Here is a 27,148-nt window from a genome sequence, read left to right as displayed (position 1 = left end):
ATTTTGGTTCCCATTCTGCTAACAATAATCATGGACAAATTGCTTTTCTTCTTTGGGAACCCAGAATAAGAAGGTTTAGGTTTTCTCTGTGGTAGCATAAAGTCTTTCCTTCTCTGGTTGGAAGATATTTTTCTTTGAGTAGAGACAATTCATGCACTGTGTTTTTGATGCACCTGCTATCAGGCATTGTGCTTGGTGTAGAAGAGAAAGAAATTAACAAGACAGATATGGTCTCTATACTCCCAGCTTTATAGTCCAGTGAATTGTATAAATAAGAAACAATTATAATAGAATTGAGTGAGGGTTTCACCAAGCTAAACACAGGGTCCAATAGGAGAGAAAATATCATTTAGAGCATTTTTGGTGCTGGTCTGGGGTTTGAAATCAGGGCTTGATTGCATGGTCCCTTAGCTTTTTTGCTCAAGGCTGGAGTTCTATCACTTGGGCCACAGCTCAATTTCTTGCTTTTTGCTGTTTAATTGGAGTTAAATGTCTTATAGACCTTCCTGCTGGGGCTGGCTTTGAACTGTGATCCTCAGATCTCAGCCTCTTGAATAGCTAGGATTACAGGCATGAGCTACCAGCACCTGGCCATCCAAAGCATTTTAAGGAAGGAAATAGTAGAGAAAGCATTCTGGAGGAAGTAAAAGACCGGAGAAGGAGAGCAATAGTTTAACTAAACCATGAGGCATAATACCCTGGTACTTACTTATTATTAGAACTGCTCAAGGTTCTATATGAAAATGTCATGATGAAACTATTTACTATGTATGAACCAACATACACAAAATGAATAAAACAAGCTTTTATTATAGGACTAAAAAAAGAAAAAGAATAAGACCATTGGTAAGAGCTGAGATTAGAGGCCAAAGGACACCCTGTGGGCAGGACCTTGTATGTCATGCTACAGAATTTGCCTTAAGAACAGTAGGGAAGCCATTGAAGGCATTTGAGCAGAGGAGTTATGTAAATCAATTTTCAGCTGCAGAAAATAAAGCACTCTAGTTCTTTTTAGCAGAACATGTCTCAATACAGAAAACCAAGTGCATACAAAATTGGTGGATTATGGGCTGGAGGAACAAGTTTTATGCTGGGTCTCCATTAATAGTCAAAACAACAAATGTCAGAGTAGCAGCTATCTGTGACAGATACAAGTAGGTGACGTATCAGGGATTCTGGGAGTATATGACCTTATCTGTGATCTGGAATCTGGAATCTGTCATTGCCCTAACTATTGGCTTGGTTATCATTTCATATGCTAGTTCCTGGGGTGCAAAAAAAAAGTTTTATTATCCAGCTCTGAAAAATACACAGAACTACCAGGTTCCAAGGGCTTATGCCTGTATTCCTAACTAATCATGAGGTTGACATCTGAGGATGTTAGTTCATAGCCAGCACAGGCCAGAAAGACAATGCGACTATTTCCAATTAACCACCAAAAACCCAGAAGTAGATCTGTGGCTCAAGTGGTAGAGTCCCAGCCTTAAGCAATAAAACCCAGGGCCAGTGGCCAAGGCCCTGATTACTAGTCCCAGTACTAGCCCCCAATACTAGCACATACACAAAATCCTCAGAACTAGTGAAGACACTAGCATTTATGATAACACAAAACATAAAAATTCAGTGTCTCTGGTGTTTACTAACAGAAGCATCAAAGACGGTTTTTGCCTACCACCTCTTTTTTAATATTGGTGATGTTTCTGTTACTGGCAGAAATTTATCACATCCAAATAGGCTGTAAATGAGCCTGGGAAATAGTTTTCAGCTTTTAGCTTTTCAACAATATAGGAATGTAGGTTTGGACAATATAGATAGATAGATAGATAGATAGATAGATAGATAGATAGATAGATAGATAGATAGACAGATAGATAGAGATAAAGATATAGTTGTTGTTGTTGTTGGTGGTGGTCTTGAGGCCTGAACTCTGAGTGCTGTCCCTCAGCTCTTCAGCTCAAGGCTAGCACTCTACCACTTGAGCCACAGTGCCACTTCTGGCTTTTTCTGCTTATGTGGTGCTGAAGAATCAAACCCAGGGCCTCATGCACACCAGGCAAGCTCCCTACCACTGAGCCAACTTCCCAGCCCGACAATATATATCTTTAACAAATAATCTGCAGAATCCATCAGAGAATTAATAGTAGCAGAAGTGCTTTTCAGAAAGATAATTTGGACCAGCGAATAGGAGCTGAATGGGGAGGGAGAGCAGCACAAGAAACCACATGGTAAATGATAAAACATCAGAAAAAATGGGGATCTGATTAATATTAGCAGCAGGAAGAGAAAGGATCAAGTGACAGATTGAGAGAAGAGATTGAGATTGAGAGATTAAGGAATAATAAAATTAAACAGGATCTGGAGAACAGTTAGCTTTTGGCAAGGTGAAATAAAGGCAGGGTTTATGGATAGATTTTGGCTTAGTTTCAACATGTGACTTGATTTTCCCAAAGACAGAACTCAGGAGAAGAAAGGTTGTTTTTTGGTTTTGTGCTGGTACTGGGATTTAAACTCAGGGCCTGGCATCCTGTCCCTTAGCATTTTTTGCTTAATACGGACAGTATTTTCAGCCATATCTTGGGGGTACAGATATGAAGTATACACTTAAATAGACAGAGGCAAGGGGTATTCATAATGGTTAAATATTCCCACTCACAGTTATTGACCATTATCACTGTCTTGACTCTGGAAGGGTTTTGGAGAAACTGTTATAGCTTTATCACTTGAGGTGGGGGGCAGGAATGAATCAGTCACTGTTGCCTGATGGGTGGTTTTCCTGAGCTTTTTGGGCATTCACTTTCTTTGGGCAGTTTTGCTGATCACTGCAGATGGTAAGAAGGCATTGTCTGTTTAAGGGACAAGTATACCTTGTATCACAAGATATTTATCAGTAAATCCTGTCCTTCCTGGAGTCCAAGGTGACAGCAAGATAGAATGGCTTAGAACAAAGGACCCAGATGCAAAGTGGAGAGCTGGGTGTACAACTTTTATCCTGCTTTTAGTAATTCACAGGCCCAGAAAAAAAGCAGCTTTTAAGCATCTCTTACAAATGGGTCAAAAGATTGTGAGGAAGGGGCTGGGAAGATGGCTCAGTGGTAGAGCGCTTGCCTTGCATGCCTGAGGCCCTGGGTTCGATTCCTCAGCACCACATAAGCAAAATGAAAAAAGCCGGAAGTGGAGCTGTGACTCAAGTGGTAGAGCTCTAGCCTTGAGCTGAAAAGCTGAGGGACAGCGCCCAGGCCCAGAGTTCAGGCCCCACAACCGGACCCAAAAAAAAAAAAAAAAAAAAAAAAGATTGTGAGGAAGTAAAGCTATGTTAAGATTGAACTTTTCTAGTAAAAGATTCTAGTTGCTTGCATTACAGCGTTCTCATAATAGCTAGAATCTGTCACAATATAACCTAGAAAAGTAGCTTTCCAACTATTTTGACCATTGTCTGGAGAAAAAAAATATTTTACATTGCAACCTAGCAAATACATAAATACACTTATGTATTTATGAAATAGTACTTATTCTAAGTGTATGATCATTTCATATAAACACAGTCATATGAAAATCTTGGGTATCTGGTATCTGCCCCTCTATTACAGAATATTTTCAAAGTTCTTATATGTTGTAGCATTATCGATATTTTATTTTCTTGGCAGAATAATAATCCAATGTATGGATATACCACATTTGTTTATTCATTTATCAGTTGGTAGATATTTGAATTATTTACACTTTTTTGTTTTACTATTTTATATCATGTCTATAGGACATCCATACATTAGTTTTTGTGCAGATATGTTTTCATTTCTTAGGTATATACCTAGTAATGGATTTGTTGGGTCAAATTGTAATTCTATGTTTAACTTTTTGAAGAACTGCTAGACAGTTTTACAAAGCAGTTCTACAATTTTATATTCCCAGGTGAATTTAATAATTCAAATAGTTCAAATTCCTCCACTGCCTCCATGACACTTATAATTTGTCTGCCTGCCTGCCTTCCTTCCCTCCTCCCTCCCTCCCTTCCTTCCTTCCTTCCTTCCTTCCTTCCTTCCTTCCTTCCTTCCTTCCTTCCTTCTTTCCTTCCATCCTCCCTTTTTTCCTTTCTTCTTTCCATCCCACATTTATGGCAGTGCTGTGAATGATACCCAAGGTCTCTGAATGCTATGCAAATATGTGGTTTTTTTAATCATCTACATCTCTGTCCTTTATCTGGTACTTTTATTAAAGCCATTTGAGAGTGTGTAAATAGTAGTCACATTATAGTATGCTGTGGTAAATATCCTTCATTTGTATTTTCTGCATTTAATTTGAACTTCTGTGATAACTAACCATATTGAATATTTCTCCATATGCTCAACTGATCCTTTCTTTGGCTAAAAGTCTATTCAGATCTTTTGAAAATTTTGAAATTGTATTACTTGTTTTATAAATGGACTTTGCACATTTTAGAAACAAGTCTCATATCAGATACACTATTTGCAAATATTTCTCCCACTCTTTGGGTTTATCTTTCACAGTCATGATAGTGCTCTTTGAAATACTAAAGTTTAACATTTAAAAAGTCCCATTTAGGGGGCTGGGAAGGTGGCTCAGTGGTAGAGTGCTTGCCTTGCACGCATGAGGCCCTGGGTTCGATTCCTCAGCACCACATAAGCAGAAAAAGCTGGAAGTGGTGCTGTGGCTCAAGTGGTAGAGCACTAGCCTTGAGCTGAAGAGCTGAGGGACAGTGCCCAGGCCCAGAGTTCAGGCACCATGACTGGCAAAAAAAAAAAAAAAAAAAAAGTCCCATTTAGTGGTTTTTGTTTTGTTCTCTTTTTTGGTGCCAGTACTTGGGCTTGAATTCAGGATTTGTAGTGTAAGCTTTTTCTGCTCAAGACTGTTGCTCTACCACTTGCACCACAACTCCACTTCTGGCATTTTGCTAACTGGAAAAGTATGAGTCTCATCTACTTGGAGTCTTATCTAACTGGCTACATTAAACTGATCTTCAGATCTCAGTCTCTTGAGTAGCTAGGATTATAAGCATTAACCACTGATGCCCAGTGAGTTTGTGTACATTTTTCTTTGATTGCTTGTGCTTTCATATCATGTTTAAGATACTAAGTCCAAGGTCATAAAGCTTTTCCCCAGTAGCTCTGTTTGCATAATTTGACCAAAAGATCACTATCACATTTAAACAATTAATAATTCCTTAACATCATCAAATATGGGTTAAAATACATTTTTTTTTCATCTATAGACATGATTTCTTTCTTTGTTTTTTTTTTTTTTTGGGGGGGGTCCAGTCGTGGGGCGTGAACTCTGGGCCTGGGCGCTGTCCCTCAGCTCTTCAGCTCAAGGCTAGCACTCTACCACTTGAGCCACAGCGCCACTTCCGGCTTTTGTTCTTTTTGCTTATGTGGTGCTGAGGAATTGAACCCAGGGCCTCATGCATGCAAGGCAAGCGCTCTACCACTGAGCCACGTTCCCAGCCCTATAGACATGATTTGTGATAGACTTTTATAAGTCCTCAAAATAGATTCCAAAATCTCTTCATTCTTATAAGGATCTTTGGAAATTCATGAATACAATTGGATCTGAAGATTTCTAAGCTATCACAGAGGAGGAAAAGTTCCAGTTGCCTCCAAATAATTACCATTATGGCCGTGCTCTCGTGGCCTGTAATTCTAGCTGAGAATTCAGGAGGCTGAGATCTGAAGATCACTGTTGGAAGCAAGCTTGGACGGGGGAGTCTAAGAGACTCTTATCTCTAGTTAACCAGCAAAATGCTGGAAGTGGAATTATGGTTCAAGTGATAGAGTGCCAGCCTTAAGTGAAGAAACTAAGTAAGAATGTGAAACTCTGAGTTCAAGCCCCAGTACTGGTATAAAAACAAAAGCTCCAAAATATTGTTTCAAATCTTAAGTACTTTTTCCATAACATGTTCCCTGGGTTTTAAAACATGTAAAAATATTTCTGAATTTAGATAAACTTCTTAAAATATAAGGAAGCAGCAAGGCATGTTTTCTTCTGTCAGTTGTAAATTAGATTAGGAGGTGACTCCCAGAATAATATTAGCATTTCAGGTTACACTTAGGCTAACTCTATTGAACTAGGAGTCAAGGGATCTGGTTGTAGTTTCCGTCTTGTATGGTGTGATCTTGAGTAAGTCTGTCAACTTCTGTGTATCAGGAAGTCCCATCACAGAATTCAAGACATCTTAAATATTTTCTTTTCAACATTTTGTTGTAATGCCTTGCAATTAGAATAACAACTTTAGGCTGTTTGGAATCTAGGACTTTGGAACCTGTATTCAATGTACAACACTTTTAAAATTTCTACCATTTATGAGTCTGATTCATATAATCACACACTTATTATCACCCCATGTTTGTTTGTACATTAAAATGTCTTTTTCTATTTGGTAGCCTTTTCATTATTAATAATTACAAAGGTCCTTCTAGAATGTATTTTTTATTCTTTATTTTTCTTCCATTTCCTTTCTTAATTTCTCTAAGATCTTTTCTACACCTGTAGAGGTCAAATAGTTCACCACCTTTTCATGAGGCTTACCACATTTTTCCAAACACATCCCTTTTCCTGAGTTGTATGACCTACACTGGCAAGATACAGATGGAACTCACCTTAACCTTTCATTCTCAGGGAGGAACTAATATGGTAACACTTGAGGCTTCAGTTGTTAAATTTGGAAGGAAATGGAGTGAATTATTTTATTTCATTATTTTTGTGTGTGTATGCTGGTACTGGGGCCTGAACTCAGGACCTAGGCACTGTCCCTTAGCTTTTTCCAAGGCTGGTGCTCTACCACTTGAGCCACAGCTACAATTCCAGCTTTTTGATGGTTAAGTGGGAATAAGAGTCTCATGAACTTTTCTTGCCTGGGCTGAACCACGATCCTCACTCAGATTTCAGCTAGGATTATAGGTATGAGCCACCAGTGCCCAACTGTACCTTTTGAAATGAGGTTTCCCTGAATTCTTTGATAAGTGTTAAGTCCTGTGTGATAGAACCAAAGCCCAGAGATGGGAAAGGAGGTACTGAAAAATAACACTGTAACCCAAGCACTATGGCTAGACATAAATTTGATAGTTGAGGGCCTGCTTTTTGTAGGCTCTCACAAACACTGAACTGGATGCTGATTTGAAACAAGTTCTATAGAAGTTCGTCCACGGTAAATATTTAAGTCCTAAGTGGATTTCCTTCTTAGTACCCAGCACTGTAGAAGAGTGCATGTTCACTGTCACTGCATGAAGCATCCATAATTAGGGTAAGCATGAGCCAGGGCAGCTCCATTAGATACTAAATGGTCTAGTAGAGATACTTACGATAACTTTTTAAAGAGAGAAACCCAAATAAAACTGGATTTTAGGTAATTTGTCAGTGTGGTTCTCCACAGAACTGGTTTGTAGAATTTTTATTGCTAATTATGAGTTGTCTAAAAATTCTCTAGGCAGTGGCCTAAAGTATATTTTGTTACACAGGGTCCAAAAAGCTCTCCTCTAGGTTTTGCCTACCTATCTTTTGTCCACATTTCCTTTTCCCTTTCTTTGTCTCAGAATTGGGACTTGAACTCAGGGCCTACGTGCTATCCCTGAGTTTTTTTGCTCAGGGCTAGTGCTCTACCACTTGAGGTACAGCTCCACTTCCTGCTTTTTGCTGGTTAATTGTAAATAGTCTCACGGACTTTCCTGTCCAGAATTGGCTTCCAACCATATCCTCAGATCTCAGCCCCCAGAGTAGTTAAGGATTACAGGTGTGACCCACTGGCGCTTATACTTTTTCCTCGCCCTTCAGTTTTTTCCTATATGCCATTTCTTCCACCTTCCCATTTTTTTCTTCTTGCTCTTTCCCATGATCTCTCCAAATGAGTCTTCACTCTGTTTACCATACCCGCTTCTCTTAATCCCATTTGGTCCTCCACCTCCCCTCCTTCCACTTCTTTTTATGCCTCCTTCCCTCCCCACAGTAGTCTACCCCCAAGCAGTTCCTCCACCCCCAAGCCAAAACTGGCTGCTGGTGGCTCCCGCTAGTCAGAATGGAGCGAGCCAGCTTTGGGAGTCTGGGGTCTTCCGATTGGCTGGCGCGACTAGCATGCTAGTTGAAGTCCCGCCTCCAAGCAACGAACGCGCAGCTGCAGCAATCCTTATTGGCCAACAAGTGTGTCATTAGCCATTGTCAGCGCCTCACGCAGGCGCCCGCAGTCTCTGCGTGAATAAAAAGGCAGCCTACCCGCTGAGGTGGGGGGTGGGGAGAGGAGAGGAAGAGGGCTAGCGAGGAAGGGCCAGAAAGAGTGGTTGGCAGCCGGGAATCCCACGAAGAGAGCGAGCGGACTAGAGAATAGGGGAGACAGAGACTGACTGGTAGCCAGGCAGGCGGACGGACAAACGCACGCCGGGACAGACAGAAGGCGCCGGAGGACCTCTGATAGGTTCCCCCGCCTTTCCCTTTGCAAACCAGGATTTTGCTTTTTCTGTGGCGCCCGAGAGAGAATGCTGGACTCTGCGGTCTTCAGCGCAAGCTAAGATTTCTCAGCTAGGGAAGAAAGATCAGCCCAATCCTGAAAGGGGGGAAACAAGAGCCCCTGTCTTCAACCCCCCTCCCCCACCCTACCAAACTCGGGCGCCCAAACCCAAACCATCCCTAACCCCCTCCGACTTCCTCCTCTCCTTTCTAGCATGGTGGCTGTATGGACAGTCTGACAGAACAGAGACTGACATCTCCCAATCTGCCGGCCCCCCACCTGGAACACTACAGTGTTCTGCATTGCACCATGACCCTGGATGTGCAAACTGTAGTCGTTTTTGCTGTGATTGTAGTCCTCCTGCTTGTCAATGTCATACTCATGTTTTTCCTGGGAACTCGCTGAATGGAGTCCAGCCACCTGAGCTGTTACGAACTCTTGCTTTGATTTCATCCCGAGAGCCACCGAGAAAAAAAAAAGAGGGGGGGGGAAGAGAGAGAGAGAGAGAGAGAGACAGTCCGAGAGAGGGAAAGAGAGGGAGAGAAAGAGCAAGCTTTCTTACTCAGGGGGCAAATCGTTTTGAGCTTCAACATGGCCTCGCTGTGATATGTATGACGTTGGTATATTACCTCTCCCTAAATCTTTTGTCATGTCTTGTCTTTTGAGTATGCCTGAGTGTGTAGTTGCTTATTGCTTGAGTGAAATTGTTGCTACTGAAATATTTTCTATTTAGGTATGCATGCGAGTGTGTGCATTCTTCATGTATGTGACGTTCATAGAGCAAGCTTTGCGTCCTTAAACAGTGGCTTCGCTCTTTGGTGTCTTATCAACTCATTTTGTTGAAAACTACGTTTAAACTTCATTTAGAGAATGTTAGTTAAATTTTTCTCTTGCCATCAGGAGTGCATTTGGGTTTGTTTGGGGGGATAGGGTGGGGGAAGGGGTTTGTGGAAGAGCATGATGAGTTTCCGCATCCTAAGAAAGACAATCTTGTGCATCTTTAGAGGTGAAAAATTGATGCGAGATACTGATTTTGGGGAAAATGATTCTTTGGTCTCAATTGAGAAGCAGAAATTTGGAAAGTGATGCGGTGGGTACCTTGAGCTGGCACTTGGTGACAGTGTCCTTTGAATCTAATTTTGCTGTCCAGGGCTATCCAATTTGGAATGCAGCCAACTTTAAAACATTTCTTCAAGTATGTCACTTTCTTTAGAATCATGAAATAGGAGCTGAAAGTATATACTGTGATCTTTGCTTTGGCTAGAGAGGATTTTGAGATGCTTGAGCTTCATTTCCCAGAAATTGTGTCCCTCAATTTTGAGTTTGAAGGCTTTTTTTCTGTGTCTCATCCAAAAAACCCAAAGCCAGTGTTTTGCCTTACTTAGGGAATAATAATGTTGGATACGGCTCCTTTGGGGTAATCTCGTTTACAATGATGTTCTTGAACTACCTTTTAAATAGAACTTGATAGCGCTAATGAGAAGAAAGCAGTGCTATTGTTTTCTTCTTATTTGATGCTTTAAAAGAAGAGATCTCTAATTGAAACATTCACAGAACTGAAAGTATGTAATATTCTAAATTAAGAGTTTTGAGCAGGGGGAGAGTCTATAATGAGATAAGAGCTGAGAAAATATATAAACTGGAAGCAGCCTTCCAGTTTAAGTTGTCTGCTTGTCATATATGGTCATGGGTGGTGGTGTATCTTATTATTGCTATTGTTATTTTCAAATTTCAGTTTCTGTTGGAGAAAGCTCTTGGCAAAACTAGGAAAAAATTATCTGTGATGCCAGTGTGCATAATACTTTTTCCCCCCTTGCTGATGTAGGCAGGTCTCCCTCATTCCATTGCTTACCTGACTTGAAATAGTGCCATTTCTGGCTCATGTAGCAATGAATCAGGGCGCATACACGCCCACACACATGCTCCTGCTACACTTATGTGGGCAGCTGCTCATGTGTGATGTGCAGATCTTTTAGCATTATGCTGTCAAGTTCTGTGTCCTGTTGTTCAATCTGTTTGGAAATGACTATGAAGGGAGATGGGCTGTGAAGGGGCCCTTGAAATTGTCCTAACCAACACAGACAGTATTATTTAATGGCGTCAGTCGATGTTTTGAACCTTAAATTGGGCTCTGGTTGACTTGGTGTGGGCGAGAAGCTGAGTCGCTCTCCCTCCCCCATTTGATAACATGGTAGAAGCATGATCTGGGAAGTTTGCTGGCATTGATTCTTGTTAATTATTCTTTAGTCCCTTTTTGAGGACTGCTGGAGGAGGTAGGGGGCAAGAATTGGTTCCTTTGCAATGAGAATCTAGTAAGGCTTTTAAAGAAATATGTTAGTTTCAGAGGCAGTATTTAAAGTAAGCTTGTGTCGTATCCAGGCACCTTGTTTTCACTCATAGTTGGAGAGTGAGAAAAGCTCTGTGCTGGGCAGCTGCAGACTTGAGTTTTCTCCATTCAGCAGCTGTTTGACCTTGGGCATTTTTTTCTTTTCTCAGTGCGTATGAGGTTCCTTATAACATTGACATTTTGAAATGGTTGTACCAGGTGACTTCCAGGTTTTTGCATTCTGTGATTTTGGGTATCCATAAGACTGGAAGTCAAAAAAGGGTGAACTGCAAAGACAAATGAAAAGGAAAATGAATTGTTAACCAAGGGGTGATAGACGTGAAGAGGGGATAAGAATATCTGTTTGTTGGTATCTGCAGAGTAAGTTTACCTGAGGGATTTCTGGTATAGCTGCATGGTAAGGAAATGAGAACTGCCACACTAGAAATCATTTTGTCATTTTTCACTCTAAGGGAAAGTCTCTAAGGTTGCTATGCTTTGACCTAGGTTTATGACTGTAGTGCATGAAATGCCTTCTCTTCAGGGTGCCTGGAAAACTCTTTTCAGAAAGTCTTTGGGAATGTATGTATGTAGGGTGATGGCAGTATGTGGGTGGTTATGGGTGGACACTCCTGAGCGTGGATGGATGGGGCTTATGGTAAGAATAAGGAAAGACAGCATTGAGTTTCACAGTTCTGGATGGCCTTCTTGTTCTGGGGCTTGTGAGGATATTTACATGCTGCTTGGGTGGATGAGTGTCACCCTTGCCAATCCTCCTCCCACTATCTAAAACCCTTGAGGCTAGAGGGATAGCGTGAATGAACCCTACATCAGTAATTTAGCTGATGAGGGTTCATATTTTCCCTATTCACTCATCTCTAGGCATTGAGGGGATGTTGCTAGCCAGATGGCAGGCCACCCTAGAGTAGCCAGAAGGGTGTTTGGGGAATAGAGAACAAAAGGTGGCAGTGTGACTTTTTACTGTGTGAATCCTAAAGGTTTTGGCATTTCTCCTTGAGATGCAAAAAGAGAAAAAAGTGGGGGAAGGGGAGAGAGAAAATGAGAAATGCATCCCAGAAGAGTACAAGTCTATGCATTTCAACATGTCTTCTTTTTTCCTCCCTCTCCTACCTTCTCTTTTAAATCTTTCCCCTTCTTCTTTTCCTCCCTCCCCAGACACTGCTTCCTCCTACGCCCCCATTGTAAGTAGGTGAGAAGTAAGGAAGAGGGCTTTTCTTCTCTGATTTGTTCCAACTTTTCCAGATAAAGCTTATTCCCTGCCCTCCTCTCTGATCCCTTTGAGTAGAAAATAAGCTTTTGCTACTAAGAGGGGGCAAAATCCCAGCTCAGGGATTCTGGTTCCCAGTTCCCCACCCAGGAAATTTTTTAAATGCCTTTCTACTGGTATCCTAGCAACCAGGGCATTACTCAGTACCCACTGAGCTCTAGGTCCCACCCTTTAAAGTACCAGACACTACTGTTTGGATAAACTAGGGCTGGAGCACAGCAGGACTTGTAGAGATGCTCTTGGGGAGAGGACAAAGAATGAAACCTCAAAAAAAGAATAAAACCCTCATTGCCTGCCAGTGCCTAGAAACCATATTCACAGCTGTCCAGCTGTGAAGACTGTTTTATCAGAATACTCATGAGTTCAAATTCCTCTCACCCAACTATCCTCTCCTTAAAATTAACTAGTCCCTTTCACTGAATAGCTTCAGTGCAGGCAGTGTGAAGGGCTTCAGAAATATTCTTTTCACCCTAAATGTTGGCTTCATCATAGAGAGAGAGATAAACGATAGCTCAGTGGGAACAAACTGAACAGTACATTTCTTCTCTTAAGACAGCCTCCATCTGTCAGAACCTGCAACATCTGCTTTTGCAGTTTGCTCTGATTTTGTTTGTAACTTGGGGGGGAAACCTTGCTCTGCCTAGTTGTGATGGGGAATTTGGGAGGAGTTCTTACTATGGTCAGTAGTTTCTGAACTGGGGAGGGTTGGATAAATTGGGAAAGTTTGATTGTGGCCCTGATGAATAGTTTCACTCACTTGTATGTATGAGATTCAGCTTCTAGAGAGCTAAGGGATCCCAACAGATCTGTTGGTGAGGTGCTCTATTGCCTGTGGTGAGTCAATATGCACAGCGTTGAATGTCACATTTAGAGGTCATATGAATCACAGGGATGGTGCCAAAGTATGTGTTTACATGAAAATCAAGCCTTTTCTTCCAAACTAACTGCCTCCTCAGAAGACCTCCCACAAGGCATCTGGCTTTATTGCAAGAAATGGGGCTAGAGGAAGTGAATTTTAGACGGTGTAGTCCTTATTTCCAGCTTTTCAACTTGTCTGGGCCAACTGAGTCTCTGGCTTTCCAAGAATCTTTTATTAAAGCTTAGTCTTTCAATATGTCCCCAGAGTGTATCCTTGCTGTCCATAGGTGGATCTATTTAGTTTATTTTATGCTTGCCCTGGGACCATAGTCAAAATGGAAAAAACTGAGAGGGAGAAATGGCCTCCATGAGAGAAAAGGCTTGGGAAACAGTACAGTAATGGCTGTATTAACAACCCTTTGTCAGCACATGGGCCTGTGAATTTTACAAAGTAATTTTACATCCTTTTTAATTTGTGCATCTCATCAGCCACACTAAGTGGTTATTCCCAGTTTTATAGATGAGGAAAGAAAAGCTGAGATGTTGGGATGAGAGTGGGTCTGCTTCTCCAACAGGGAGGTAAGTGGGGGAGTCAGAGTTGGTCATGCCCAGCTAGTGTGAAGCTACATGGGGTCAGATGGTGAGGGAGGTGTCTGTGAGTCATCCCTTAAGTCAAATTAGCTTCCTTGGCTTTACATGCTTACATTTTTAGTGCTTTTTAAATATATCTTATTTGTATAGCACTTTTGAGCAGAGTTCTTTAGTCCATAAAAGGCTCCTTTTTGTGTTGAATATAGATGAGTTTGCTTTAATCAGTCTTGAGAAAAAAGTTGTTATTTGAGATTTTCAAGGTAAAAATGTCAGTGTGATTTGTTGAAGCCTAAAATACAGAATGTATCAGAGGAACTGCTGGGGTTTTTTGTGTGATGTGTGTGTGTGTGTGTGTGTGTGTGTGTGTGTGTGTGTGTGTGTGTGTGTGTGTGCGTGCGCGCACGCACTTGCGCACATGCACATGCACATACACATGCAGATACTGATGCTTGAACTCGGGGCCTTCAGCTCTTGCTTGGCTTTTTCTGCTTGGGCCTGATGCTCTGTCACTTGAGTCACACCTCCACTTCTTGTTTTTTGCTAGTTAATTGGAGATGATAAGCGTTTCATGGATTTGTCTGCTTGGTCTGGCTTCCACCTGTGATTCTCAGATTTCAGCCCCTTGAGTAGCTAGGGGACTGCAGTTTTGATACAGTTGTTTTGTTTTGAAATGCACATGTTTTCCTGTATTTGTGCTGCCCAGGAATAGAGATATTGCTCAGTGATAGAGGCTTGTCTAGCATGTTCAAGGCCTTGGGTTTGATCAAAGCACCTAAACAAGCAAACATAGAAAAAAAAATTCCTTTCTAGAACTGTTGGTGCTCCTCCATATACCACCTGACTTGACCAAGATCAAGTACAAAGGGACTTTGTGTGTTTCTGTCTGTACACCTGCACATGTGTGCATGTATTAATTACTAGGGCTTGAATTCAGGGCTTAAGCACTGTCCATTAACTTTTCTGCTCAAAGCTAGCTTTCTGCCACTTGGAATATAGCTCCACTTAAGGCTTTTTTGTTGGTTCATTGGAGATAAGAGTCTCACAGACTTCACTGCCTAGACTGGCTTCAAACTTGCAGCCTTAGATCTTAGCCTCCTGTAACTAGGAATACAGGTGCAAGCCACTAGTGCCCAGATGAAGAGACTTTTTATTTGTGAAAGTCTAACAATTCAGACTTTGTTGCTTCTCAACCTTCACTGACCAGACCAACCCTCACTTCCCCCAGACCACTGGGGGATGATTTTAAAATACCTATGTGAGGTCGTACTTTGAAAGAATCTAGTTTAATTAGCATGGATGTTTCAGGAAGCCTTTAAAAATGTAAAATGCCTGCAGGTAACTTAAAAATGCAACCAGGATTAAGAACCACTGCTTTAACTCTTTGTGCTTAAAGATTTAAACCCTTTTCTGTCTGGTATAATCCTCTTGTAAAGTTGGCTTTTTTGAAACAATTTAGATTTTTGGAACTAAACTTGGTTTTTTTTGTTGTTGTTTAGTCCATTATTCTAGCTTTCTATGGGTTTTGTTTTTTTCCTTCATGCTGTGCAAGAAATAAGCAGTTTCTTCTAGCATTGTATCAATTAAACTATTTGGTTTGTCTATTGTTTTTAGCCTCATGGGGGTTTTAAAATTGTTTCTTCATCTCAAAGAACAGATTAGCAATTTCTTCTAGCATTGCATCATTTGAAAACTGGATATGTATTAGTCATGTTGCTGATTCAAAGAAGTGTTCAGTATGATGAGGTTAATGCTACTCTGGCATCTGACAACAGCACATTCTCAGAGTTGGAGCCAGTTATTTTTATATGTAGGGTCAACTAGTGTAGACTCCATTAAGCTATACTTTTCCATAGGATAACATCATATGGGATTTGTTCTGTGCTCAGTGGGCATCAAGATATGTTCCATTCATAGCTATCATCTGCCAAACCCATGGTCCCATCAGAAAAAGCAGTGTATGTTACTTAGCATCTTATTTCTGGTAAATCTGGTTGCCAGCTCCAGGGCTTCTTGTTTTCTTTCAATGCCCAGATGTTTCTTAACTGTGCCTACAATGTGGCTGAAAGTCAGTCATAACTGTTGTTTATGTGTAGCGTTTCCCTTTCTTTGGAAAAAGTGGGACATGATGGATGTAGCTTTAAAACAGAATGTGTTTCATCATCTGCCTCGAGAATTCAGGAAACTGCCTTGTTGCCTGCCTGAATTGTTTCCACAGTGGTTCTCTGCCCTGGCTATACTTTGGAATCACCTGGGGAGTTAACAGGACTAACAACAATTCACAGAATCTCTTGGGGAGATCTGATTGAGTTGGGCATGGTGAGGTCCTGCCATTAATATTTTTCTAAAAGCTCCCTGAGGTGATAGGAATGTTTTACCAGGGGTGAGAATGACTACTCTGGAATAGTACAAAGGAAATATTAGCTCAGCCTGAGTCTGGCTTATTACACATGTGAATAGGCATGATTCACAGATGTTAAGATTTTATTCCAGAAATTGTGTCAGCTTGATGAGTTCTAGAGGCTTGTGACTATTTGAAGAAGGATTCAACTTGAGTAGCTTGATACCTATTTGGATTTAAACTAAAGTCAGTGTCCTAGAACCATAGATTCTATTGTATCCACAGATTAAAAATATTTGGAAAAAAGTTAAATGACAACACAGAAATAAAACCACATTAAAAAACAATGCAGTAAGGAAACTATTTGCATAGCATTTGTGTTGTGTTTCACACTATAAATGTTTTAGAGGTGGTTTAAAGTGCACAGGAAGTGGGGCTTGGGAAGAACATTTGATTAGCATGAGTGATGCCCAGGGTTCAATCCCTAGCACTGAAGTAAAATACAAACAAGCCAAGAGTGTAAGGCCCTGAGTGCAAGCCCTAGTACCACCCCCCCCCCAAAAAAAAAGGAAGAAAGATTCTACTCATTTGCTGGTTGACATCAGACAAATTAGTTCTGTGTGAATTTTTTTTCCTCATTTGCAAAATAAGGATGGTTAGATAAGATAGCTTCAAAGTTTTATTCCAATTCTGATAATCTATGCTCACTTTTTGATTAATATTTAATATGAATGCTGAATATTATTATTGCTATTATTTTAAACTGGTAGATAATTCAAAGATTACTATTAAGCAGGTTTAGAGACACTGAATGGTTATGGGGTAGCAGGTTTGTGTTCTTTTTATTTCTGTACTGGTATTTGAACTCAAGTGCTTTACCACTGGAGCCATACTCCAGTCCTATATTTGCCTTCTTTTTTTTTTGGGTCCGGTCATGGGGCCTGAACTCTGGGCCTGGGCACTGTCCCTCAGCTCTTCAGCTCAAGGCTAGTGCTCTACCACTTGAGCCACAGCACCACTTCTGGCTTTTTTGTTTTTGCTTATGTGGTGCTGAGGAATTGAACCCAGGGCCTCATGCATGCAAGGCAAGTGCTCTACCACTGAGCCATCTTCCCAGCCCCTTGCCTTCTTGACTATACTTATCTTAGGCCTGTTCTAGTCTTTGAGTAAACACTGACTCCCAAAGAAGGGAGTCCTTACTTATTTGAATAACAGTACTGTACCAATTTGATATTTAGCTTGTTAAAGAGACATGTCATATGAATAACAGAGAATACAGAGTCTCATAGGTCTGGGAGTACCTTGGGGTGTCCAGGAAGAGCCCCATCCTAAAGTGTCTTAAGAAGTCTTCACTGTTAATAATACTTCTACTATTGCCAGTGGCTTATACCTGTCATCCTAGCTATTTAGAAGGCTAAAATCTGAGAATCTGCAATTCACAGCCAGCCCAAGCAGGAAAGTCCTTGAGAATCTTATCTCCAATTAACCAGCCAAAAACTGGAAGTGGAGGTATGGATCAAGTGATAGACCACCAGCCTTGTGTGAAAAACTTAAGGGACTAGGCCTAGGTCCTCAGTTCATGCCCCAGTACTAGCACACACAAAAAAGTACTACTATTACTACTACTACTACTACTACTACTACTACTAATAATAATAATAATAATACAAATAATAAGAAGAATCCCAGTTGGGCACCTGTGGCTCACACCTGTAATCCCAACTACTCAGGGTCATAGTTCAAATCCAGCCCAGGCAGGAAAGTCCATGAGTCTCTTATCTACAATAAACTACTCAGAAAAATCCAAATTGGCACCGTGGCACAAGTGGTTGAGTGCCCAGGCTCTGAGTTCAAGCCCAAGACCAGCAAAAAAAAAGGAGGAGGAGAATGAGGATGGGGGGGGGCGAGGAGAAGGAGTGGCGAGATGGAGGAGGAGGAGGAAGAAAGAAGAAGAATCTCTACAGTTCCCTAGTTATTTCATTGATTTTTTCCCTCAAACCTAAAAGTGAGTCTCAGGCAATGAAGCAACTTTCTCAAGGTTATACAGTAGGAAGTGATGGTGTCTGATCTAGAACCCAGCTGTCTTGTTACTACATATTCTTCAGTGCTTCCAGTTTACTCTTCACTGTGGGTTTGTATGGCTAGACTTTGGAGAAAAGGTCAAACCTTGAAGAAGAAAGGTTAACTGAGGCCCTTGGTTCGATTCCTCAGCACCACATAAGCAAAAAGAAAAAAAGCTGGAAGTGGCACTGTGGCTCAAGTGGTAGAGAACTAGCCTTGAGCTGAAGAGCTGAGGGACAGCGCCCAGGCCCAGAGTTCAGGCCCCACGACCGACCCCCCCCCAAAAAAAAGAAGAAAGGTTAAGAGATGGATGTGCCTGAGTGCAGCTCCTTCTTGCTTTTATCACTGCTTTCTACTAATTGCAAGGCCCCTATCAAGGATTGGAATTTCAGCCTTAAGTACCAAGATTGAGAGTTGGAAACTTGTGCCTGCATAGTAGAAGGCAGATTTGCACTGGAAAAGGCCTCCAGACCTCTAGGTTCAAGCTTTGGCTCTTTACATACCTTGTTGACAGGTGTGTGTGTGTGTGTGTGTGTGTGTGTGTGTGTGTGTGTGTGTGTGTGTGTGTGTGTGCCAGTTTGTTGACAGGTGTGTGTGTGTGTGTGTGTGTGTGTGCCAGTTTGTTGACAGGTGTGTGTGTGTGTGTGTGTGTGTGTGTGTGTGTGTGTGTGTGTGTGTGTGCCAGTACTGGGGCTTTAACACAGGTTGTCCCTTGACTTTTTTGCTTAAGGCTAGAGCTCTATGATTTGATCCACAGCTCCACTTCCAATCTTTTGCTATTTAATTGGAAATAAGACTCTCATGGACTTTACAGCATAGTTTGGCTTCAAACTGAGATCCTTGGATCCCAGCCTCCTGAGTTGCTGGGATTACAGGCATGAGCCACTGACACCCAGCTTTGTTGATAGATTCTCATCAAAGCCTTTCCCACTTGGATACCTCTGTCCAAACTGCCACTAAACTGAGGAGTTGTTTCAATAGAAAAGCCATCTTTTCAATTGAACTTATAGCAAGAAACTTTACATAAAAGAGGATAAATCATAGTAAGTCTGTTTGAAATGGGCTGGGATAGAGGCCAACAGCCCAAAGTTCAAGCAAACATATTGACTATGTAGACTAAAGAAGTGGGTCAATGGAGTAGGGATGGCTCTTCCAGTTCAGTCCTAATGCATAGGAGATGGGACATCTATAGATATACTATGGATACATTATAGAGGCAAACCTGTCATTGAAGTAGCTAGGCTCCCCAGAAAATTACTTATTAGCAAATTAATATATCTGGCAGGTCTACAGCACACTGCCTCACTCCTTTGTTACAATGGAGGAGACTAAGGCAAAGCCCAAGGTTTCAGTAATGGGCCTGAGAGCCTGACTTTTCAAATTAGGCCCTTGCCTACCATAATTTGTTACCTTTTCTCCCCTGAATTCTTTGTTGTTGTTGTTGCTGCTGCTTTTGTTATAAGTAGTTTACATAAGTCAGGTTATGAGACCTTGTTTGTACCAGTACTGTGGCTTGGATTCAGTGCCTAAGCAATATCCCTTATCTTTTTCAGCTCAAAGCTAGCACTCTACCACTTGAACCACAGTTCCACTTCTTTTTGGCTTTTTGTGGTTAACTGGAGATGAGTCTTACAGACTTTCTGCCCAAGCTGGCTTCAAACTAAGATGCTCAGATCTCAACCTCCTGAGTAGCTAGGATTATAGGCATGAGTCACCAGCACCCGGCTTTGTTACATTCTTAAATAGGTTTCTGGTTCTATGATTTCTTGGCTAGATCAGAGGCCTGAATACTCTTTCAGATTTGATTGAAGAAAGCTGATGAGAGGCTGGGAGAATTAAGAGCAGCAAACGAGTGTTATGTAACTTTCCAGAGAGAAGCAGGCCTGTCAGCAGCCCTTAGGGTGCCAGGCAGTGGTATGGAGATAACAGCAAGAGTCTCCTATAGGCCACATTAGATCTCCTGAGGCAAGGAGCTGTGGATCCAGCCCTGTGCTGAGTACTATCACCCTCAGGGGCCCAGAGGAGGCCAGACCAGTACATCCATAGCCAGCTTTGAGAATGGCTCTGGCAGCTGATTTCCTCGCCTGCCTGCCTTCATTAGAGGAGGGGATGCCATGCACCTTCATGCCTAGCTGGCTTCAGAAAGGATGTGCTAAGAACCCACCCCCACCCCCTCAGAATGTGGTGCCTAAAGGCAGCAGCTACTTTTAGCTGAACCTCCCACAACCTCTTCTCTACCCACTCTCTTCCTCCTCCCTCCGTGAACTATCCTGGCTGGTAAGAGGGCTGGGCATTGGGTGTTTTGGCATTAGGATAGAGGCACAGGAGGAACCAGGTATCTCTACAAGGGTCTTTGATAGTCTGGCATGGTGGGAGAGGTCAGAACAGAAGTCAAATGATGACACTGCTTTCTCTGTAGGACCTACGGGGAGTAGAGGAATTTATTAATTTCTTTTGGACCTTGAAACCAGCTGAGAGGCTTATCCTACAAACGAGTACTCAAGAACATTTATTAAACAGAACATGCATAGGCTCTCAACATGGATTTAGAGGAAAACAACTGGGGCTAGTGGATATTTACTTGATTCTTGACTCTCCGTCTTGAACACAGTGTTATACTTTTTAATGAGTTTCACAGGTTATCTCACTTGAACTTCTCTGTAGCTTTGTAAAGCAGATAGGGAAGAGATCATCTCAGTTTCACAGATGAGAAAAATGAGGCTCAAAGACTCATCGCCATATAGCTGCTTTCGGCTTGCTTGTCTGGGCTCATGCTCTGGAAGGTACGGTATAATTTAAATTCATCTAGACATCTTCTATAAAAGGGATGCTACAGCTATCCTGGGTCTAATCCTCTCACTGTGTAAACTGGGGAACCAGGCCCAAATATATAGTATTGCTAGAGCTAGTATATTACCTCATAAGGATTTGAATTAGTAGACCCCTGAGAAGATCCAAGCCACTCTGGTCTTTCCTCCCTACAGAAGTGGCTGAGGAGCCTGTATAGTGAGATGAAAACCAGAGTTCTTGAACTAGGAATCTGCAACTTTAGGCAAATCAGCCTCTCTGATTTAGTTTTCTTTTCTATAAATTGGGGTTGGTAATCCCTGAGACCTCACTGAGACAGAAATAAGTAATGGCAGAGGGGTCTGACACCAAGTAGGTCCTCCATAAAAATATAGGAGCTGGCCAGGCACTGGTAGCTCATGCCTGTAATCCTAATTACTCAGAGGACTGAGATCTGAAGTTCCCGGGTTGAAGCCAATTCGGGCAGAAAAGTCTCGGATTCTTTTGCCCAATTAACTAGCATAAAGGCTGAATGCTGAGGTGTGGCTCAAGTCAGAGAACATCAACCTGGAGCAAAAAAGTTAAGCAAGAGTTCAAGAGCCTAAGTTCAGTCTTCAGTACCAACACACACATACACACACACACACACACACACACACACACACACACACACACACACACAATTAAAGAGGGGCTACAGATTGGAAGCTAGTCACTGAGTGACCTTGAAGGAATCCTTTGTCTTTGTACCTCAGTTGTCTCTGTCATAGCACAGAGGACTCTTTCTTTTTTGTTGTTACTGTTTTCCCTTGGAAAGATATAGGATTAAAAAAAAAGATTTCTTTTATTTATTCCCAGCTCCTTTCTCCATGTTACTATGAATAGCAAACCAGCTTTCTCTTCCTATCTCCTGTAAAGCTAAAAAAGGAGCTTGGAAGAAAGCCCAAATTAATAGTTTTTATTTAGTGCCTTCTCAAATTCATCAGGCCAGAATTACCAAGGCACTTGGCGAATACAAACCAGTCCTTGGCCTCCAGGTCCTGGCTAGGACTTGAGTACTACTGGATTTTCATAATATGATTAAGAAGTATTTAAAAAATCAGTCTTTTGACCAATGATCTTATGTAGAACAAAATGATATTCTACCTGTATCTTTGTCATTATGTTTAGAAATGTGTCACTGCTCTGTGAGCAGGTCATGGAGATAACCATTGTATAGTTTTCTATTCCTAACAGTGATTTTTTTCATAACTCTATAAGGTAGGCAAGGCCAATATTGTTTGACCATCTTGTGGCTAAGGAAATTGAAGCTCATCCATTGAAGCTCATTGATTTAGGTTAGTGTTACTTCTTCTTCTTCTTCTTTTTTTTTTTTTTTTTTTTGGGGGGTCCGGTTGTGAGGCCTGAACTCTGGGCCTGGGTGCTGTCCCTCAGCTCTTCAGCTCAAGGCTAGAGCTCTACCACTTGAGCCACAGCACCACTTCCAGCTTTTTTCTTTTTGCTTATGTGGTGCTGAGGAATTGAACCCAAGGCCTCAGGCATGCAAAGCAAGCACTCTACCACTGAGCCACCTTCCCAGCCCAGTGTTACTTTATTTAAAGACAGTGATGTGCTAGGAGGAGCATAGCATATATTAGGTATCACCAATCTGCCAGTACTGGATAGCTTTGAGCAAGAATTTCAAAAGATGCTTTCTTTCTAGGCACTAGTGGCCCATGCCTGTAATCCTAGCTACTCAGAAGGCTGAGATCCAGTGGATCACCATTTAAAGCCTGCCTGGGCAGGAAAGTATATGATATAATAATATTATATATTGATATATATTAATATCCAGCAAAAACCAAAAGTAGGGCTGGAGGCACTGCTTAAGTGGTTGAGTGCCAGCCAAGCACACACAAGGCCCTAAATTTTAACCCCCAGTACCTACCCCTTGAAAAACCAAGATGCCTTTTGCACTTTGCTTCTATCTAGGCATGTTAGTCAAGATAGAGATAATTAGATAGATGACATTAGATAACTCTGGCCAGGTTGGCATTGAACCTTTAATTAGCACTTCAGATTCATCTATTTGATCTATGTTAAATCCATCTGGATATCTTATTATCTAGGAATGCATGAGAAACCTTGATAAGTGCAAAAAAGCTGCCTTAAATTCTGCAGCCCTTTTTGCTCTGCTTTGGTTGTTTTCTTTTCACATATTTATCTGGTCTTGTGTATGAAGTGTATGCCTTGAGCTTCAAAGCTGGCTCATTACTCTTACTAGCGCCCACAGTCATTTCAAAGCATAAAGAAGAATGATTTAGATAAACCATGTGTTATTTTGCCTGGGCTTTGGTGAGGATTGTACATCTTTGAGGCTATGTTTATCCCTTTTATTCCAGTTCTATGTGGGCCACTAGGAAAATGAATTTGGAATGACTGGCAGGTGTAGGAAGGCAACCAAGAGCTTGCTTATATCTGCAGGTCCTAATCTACATATCTGGTTTCTCCTAGAATTAACGCATGATATTCAACCTGAGAAGTCACTATAAGAGAGTGAAAAAGAACTAACACATTGAACCCACTTTCACAGTACTCCTGGGAAAATTGAGTTATAAGGAGAGGCCAAAAGCAGCCCAAGGACTGAGTTCTTCTTTGGTCCTTGTCTTATCTCTGTGTTGGGCTTATGGTTACTTAACTCATAGTTGTGAGGCTTAGATAAATAGAGTGGTAATGAAGCATCTTGGAAAAAACATCTCTGGCTACCAAATTTAGGAAGTTACATATATAAAATCTGTAACTAGGTTTTTTGTTCCTGCGTCTATTCAGATTGATCTATGTATTTGGAAGGAAAACTGTTAGAAAGAAATTGTTGGGGTAAAAAATTGACTCAGCCTTATTATCTAACCATGTTTTCTTTCTTTCTTTCTTTTTTTTTTGCTGGTCGTGGGGCCTGAACTCTGGGCCTGGGCGCTGTTCCTCAGCTCTTCAGCTCAAGGCTAGCGCTCTACCACTTGAGCCACAGTGCCACCTCCGGCTTTTTTCTTTTTGCTTATGTCGTACTGAGGAATTGAACCCAGGCCCTCATGCATGCAAGGCAAGCGCTCTACCATTGAGCCACCTTCCCAGCCCCTAACCATGTTTTCTACCCACATGTACATACAAATCACTTACACATTTTCACATTGGCATACTTGAGGCATATCTATTGTTATACAAATGGTACCTGCGCACATGAAAATTCTCAGCAAAATCATGATACAAATACAGAGACATACAAGAGGTGTTCTTATACAACATTTGCATGTGTGAACACACATGGATATATCTAAGGCACAATTGTATATCTATATATACATGGAACACTCAGATCTCTGCTTAGATATGCTCTTACTCAAACCAAGTTTTTTCTTTTTATTAATTTTAATTTTTAAACATTAAGTAGTTTTACAAAGAGGTTTCAATTCAACAGGGCACTTTATGAGTACAATGCATCTTGATCAAATTCACTCAAGCCAAGTGTTTAGATTCCAGGCCTAAAGTCCAGAAGTCCCAAATTAGGTGCAGCCATTCACCCATATGCCAAATAAAGAGACATGGTGAAAGGCCTAGAAAATAGATTGGTTACATGACAACCATGAGAAGACAGCACTTCAATACACCTTTATTTATCTTCTTGGGGTACAGACATTGGACACAGATCAAAATAGGTAGAAGGACTGGAAGAAAAACAATCCCAAATCACAGATGTGACCTGGCTGACTATTAGCTCAGTCATTGTCTTTTGAGAAGTCATTATCTACTGGAGAAGAGGAGCAGTTACCTGGAGTATTATAGTCTCCTTAGTTTTAGACTGTTTTCAAGATGATAAGAAAGCATTGCTTGGTGAGGGGCAGTTTGCCTTTTTACACAAGATGTTTATTAGTGAACCTAATCTTTCCTGGAGCCCAAGGTGATTGAAAAGTGACTGCAGGAAGGAATGGCTAGGATCAAAGAGCAGAGATGCAAAATGTGGGGTGGGAGGTGGGGAGGAATTGAGTGTCCAGCTTTTAGGAAATTCACAGGCCCAGAAAAAAGCAGCTTTTAAATTGCCTCTTCCATTACCCTGTAGAAATATACTTCCCTGAGTATCAGGGATTTTCCAAGTATGTTCTTAGGAATGCATTTGGAAAATAAAGCTCTCTCCAAGTGAAATACATTTGAGTACACCTTTGAGACAATACTCACATGCCCTGGATACCCATAGGCAGAGCATTTCCTACCCCTAGGGACATTCAGCTGTACCTTTCTTCTAAATAGTTATGATTAGGTATGACAGGACACTGGCCCCAGCTGGTAGGCCTTCATCAATTTTCTCTGGCCTCTTTACTCTTGAAATTAGGCTTGAGAGGCTGGTGAGCTCATGTTTGTATCTAACATCCTTCCTTCAAAATACATAGATCAACCCAAATTGAAGCAGGAACAAAGAACTTCGTTTCAGATTTTATTTCTTTAATTTCCTGAATTTGGTGGCCATAGGTGCTTTTTCCAAGATGTTTCACCACCACTCTTCATCTAAGCCTCACAACTGTTAGTCAAGACATAACATGCTAAAGATGGTGTGTATCATAGCAGGATCCACAAAGAAAACAGGCTTAGACCTGAACCTTCTGATGTAAGGTAACAGGGATATATATGTCAAAGAATGGAGAAAGAAAATTGGCATTGAGCAATGCAAAGAGTGAGCCTGGCCTCTTCATCCTCCAGTCCATTTACAAACCATTGCAAGATGATATGATTGAAGTAGTACTGTAGAAAACCTAAAGTAATAAGATATTAAGGTTCCTTCTTGGGAAGGAAATAACTTGGACCCAACCAAATATGTCTAAATTGTACATGGGAGGGAGAAGTGATAGGACACATAAAAGTAAACCCCATTGGATATCATCTGCATTAGACTGTCTACAGTATCCTTAATGACCACAACCCAGCCCCCAGACATAGCAGCTTGGACCATCTGGCCCCACTAATGAGGACCTGCTATTTTTAGAGTTCCTCAAGCTAGAAACCAGGTCATGGTGTCCTGGGGAAGCCTTTCTGGCCCTTGGTACTAAAGGCAAGAACTGAAAAGCAGAGGGCCCTAGACTGGGTAAAGAGTGGGAAAGAGTGAAGTAGGTAATCAAGGTATGTCAAGACTTCCTTTGAGTTTCAGAGCTTTGAAGATTTTGGGTTATTGTTGATTGTGACAGCCTTGTGACCATTTGCCAGCTCTGGACTTGAAGTCAGTAGACATGAGTTCAGGTTCTTAGGCTATGACACAGTTAGGTTCCCCTTTTGTGTCTGGTTCTTAGGGCTCTGGAAAATTTTGCAGTATTACCCAAAGATGATGTCAAGGCTTGGATATATTAAGAGTTGATGTACTTGTTCTCCACAAAACCACATCTTCCCAATACAAATCTTGTTTTAATAACCACCAGAAATGGGCCTGATCATTGAAGGAAAAGTCTAAAATGGAGGCCAAGGGAAAACATCTTCATAGGATCAGGCCAGGTTTACTCCCACCCATATAGATGTTTTTCTTGATATTCTTTTCTTTTTGTGCTGGTACTGGGGCCTGACTCAGGGTCTCATGCTTTCTCGTAGCTTTTTCCACTCAAGGCTGATGTGCTTGAGCCACTTTTGACTTTTTTTTGCAGATTATTTAGAGATGAGTCTCTAGTAAATCATGATCCTCCACGTTTAGCCTCCTGAGTAGCTAGAATTACAGCTGAGGGCCACAGGCTTCCAGCTTTTTCAATGCTGCGTTAGACCTCCTGAGGAAAAAAAAGTTTTGTAATATTTAGATGGTAAGATAGCTTGGGCTCCTCATGAATCCAGGTGTGAGGGAAGGAAGCTATCTGCCTAAACTGGCAAAAGGAATGCCAGGATGCTTGTACCTGCCTCCTGCCAGAGGTAGCAGGCTAAGATGCCAGCTATGGCCCCAGGAGAGTAAGTTATTCTAACTGTATTCATTACCATTTCATCTGCTTTTTGAGAGAGGGGTCAGGAGCTAGGATATATAGGTCCTAATATCCATACACATATGTTGAGTGAATGTTGTTCCTGAGAATATTAACATTTCATCGAGGTTGTAATCATAGGTAATTTAGAGATAATCAAGAAGCTTGTACTCACTTCCCTATAACATTCTGTTAAGCCATTATTGTGTCCATTTTACAGGTAGGGTAATGGGAGAAGGGAGAAATAAATCTGAGGACATAGTATTACATAGTATTCTCTATGGCTGGACACTAGTAGCTCACCCCTTTAATCCTAGCTACTTAGAAGACTGAGATCAGAGGATTGCAGTTCAAAGCTATCCTGGATAGACAAAGCTGAGAGACTCTTATCTCAAAATAACCACCAAAAAGCTGGAAATGGAGGTGTGTCTCAAGTGATAGAGCACCAGCCTTTAGCCAATGAGCTAAGAGTTCAAGCTTGAGGCCCTGAGTT

At 41.4% G+C, this 27,148-nt stretch overlaps 2 protein-coding genes across 9 annotated transcripts in view; both read left to right on the top strand.

Annotated features, from left to right (window-relative positions):
• Positions 1 to 27,148, top strand: part of Arhgef9 (Cdc42 guanine nucleotide exchange factor 9) — a 230,862-nt gene that overhangs the window by 101,701 nt on the left and 102,013 nt on the right. The window contains exon 1 of one of the 8 annotated variants that reach the window (XM_070040201.1): positions 8,932 to 9,065. The exons of 3 other annotated variants lie outside the window; for them this stretch is intronic. In XM_070040201.1, the coding sequence (XP_069896302.1) occupies positions 9,057 to 9,065 (9 nt within the window). In that variant the 5' untranslated portion in view covers positions 8,932 to 9,056. Of the gene's footprint in view, positions 1 to 8,931; positions 9,070 to 27,148 lie in introns of those variants that run through there. 4 more of the 8 variants (XM_070040205.1, XM_070040204.1, XM_070040200.1 and 1 more) reach the window with 4 other exon arrangements.
• LOC138840245 (uncharacterized) lies at positions 8,232 to 8,855 on the top strand. The gene has a single exon (XM_070040206.1). The coding sequence runs from the start codon at positions 8,675 to 8,677 to the stop codon at positions 8,852 to 8,854; it is 180 nt and encodes a 59-aa protein (XP_069896307.1). The 5' UTR covers positions 8,232 to 8,674; the 3' UTR covers position 8,855.

This window comes from Dipodomys merriami, unplaced genomic scaffold, assembly GCF_024711535.1.
Source record: "Dipodomys merriami isolate MVZ:Mamm:240054 unplaced genomic scaffold, mDipMer1.0.p SCAF_3, whole genome shotgun sequence".
Classification (NCBI taxonomy): Eukaryota; Metazoa; Chordata; class Mammalia; order Rodentia; family Heteromyidae; genus Dipodomys; species Dipodomys merriami.
This window is presented reverse-complemented; position numbering and strand designations above follow the sequence as displayed.

Excerpts from the sequence above, each read along its gene's own strand:
- LOC138840245 (XM_070040206.1), top strand. The coding sequence starts at position 8,675 with ATGGACAGTCTGACAGAACAGAGACTGACATCTCCCAATCTGCCGGCC.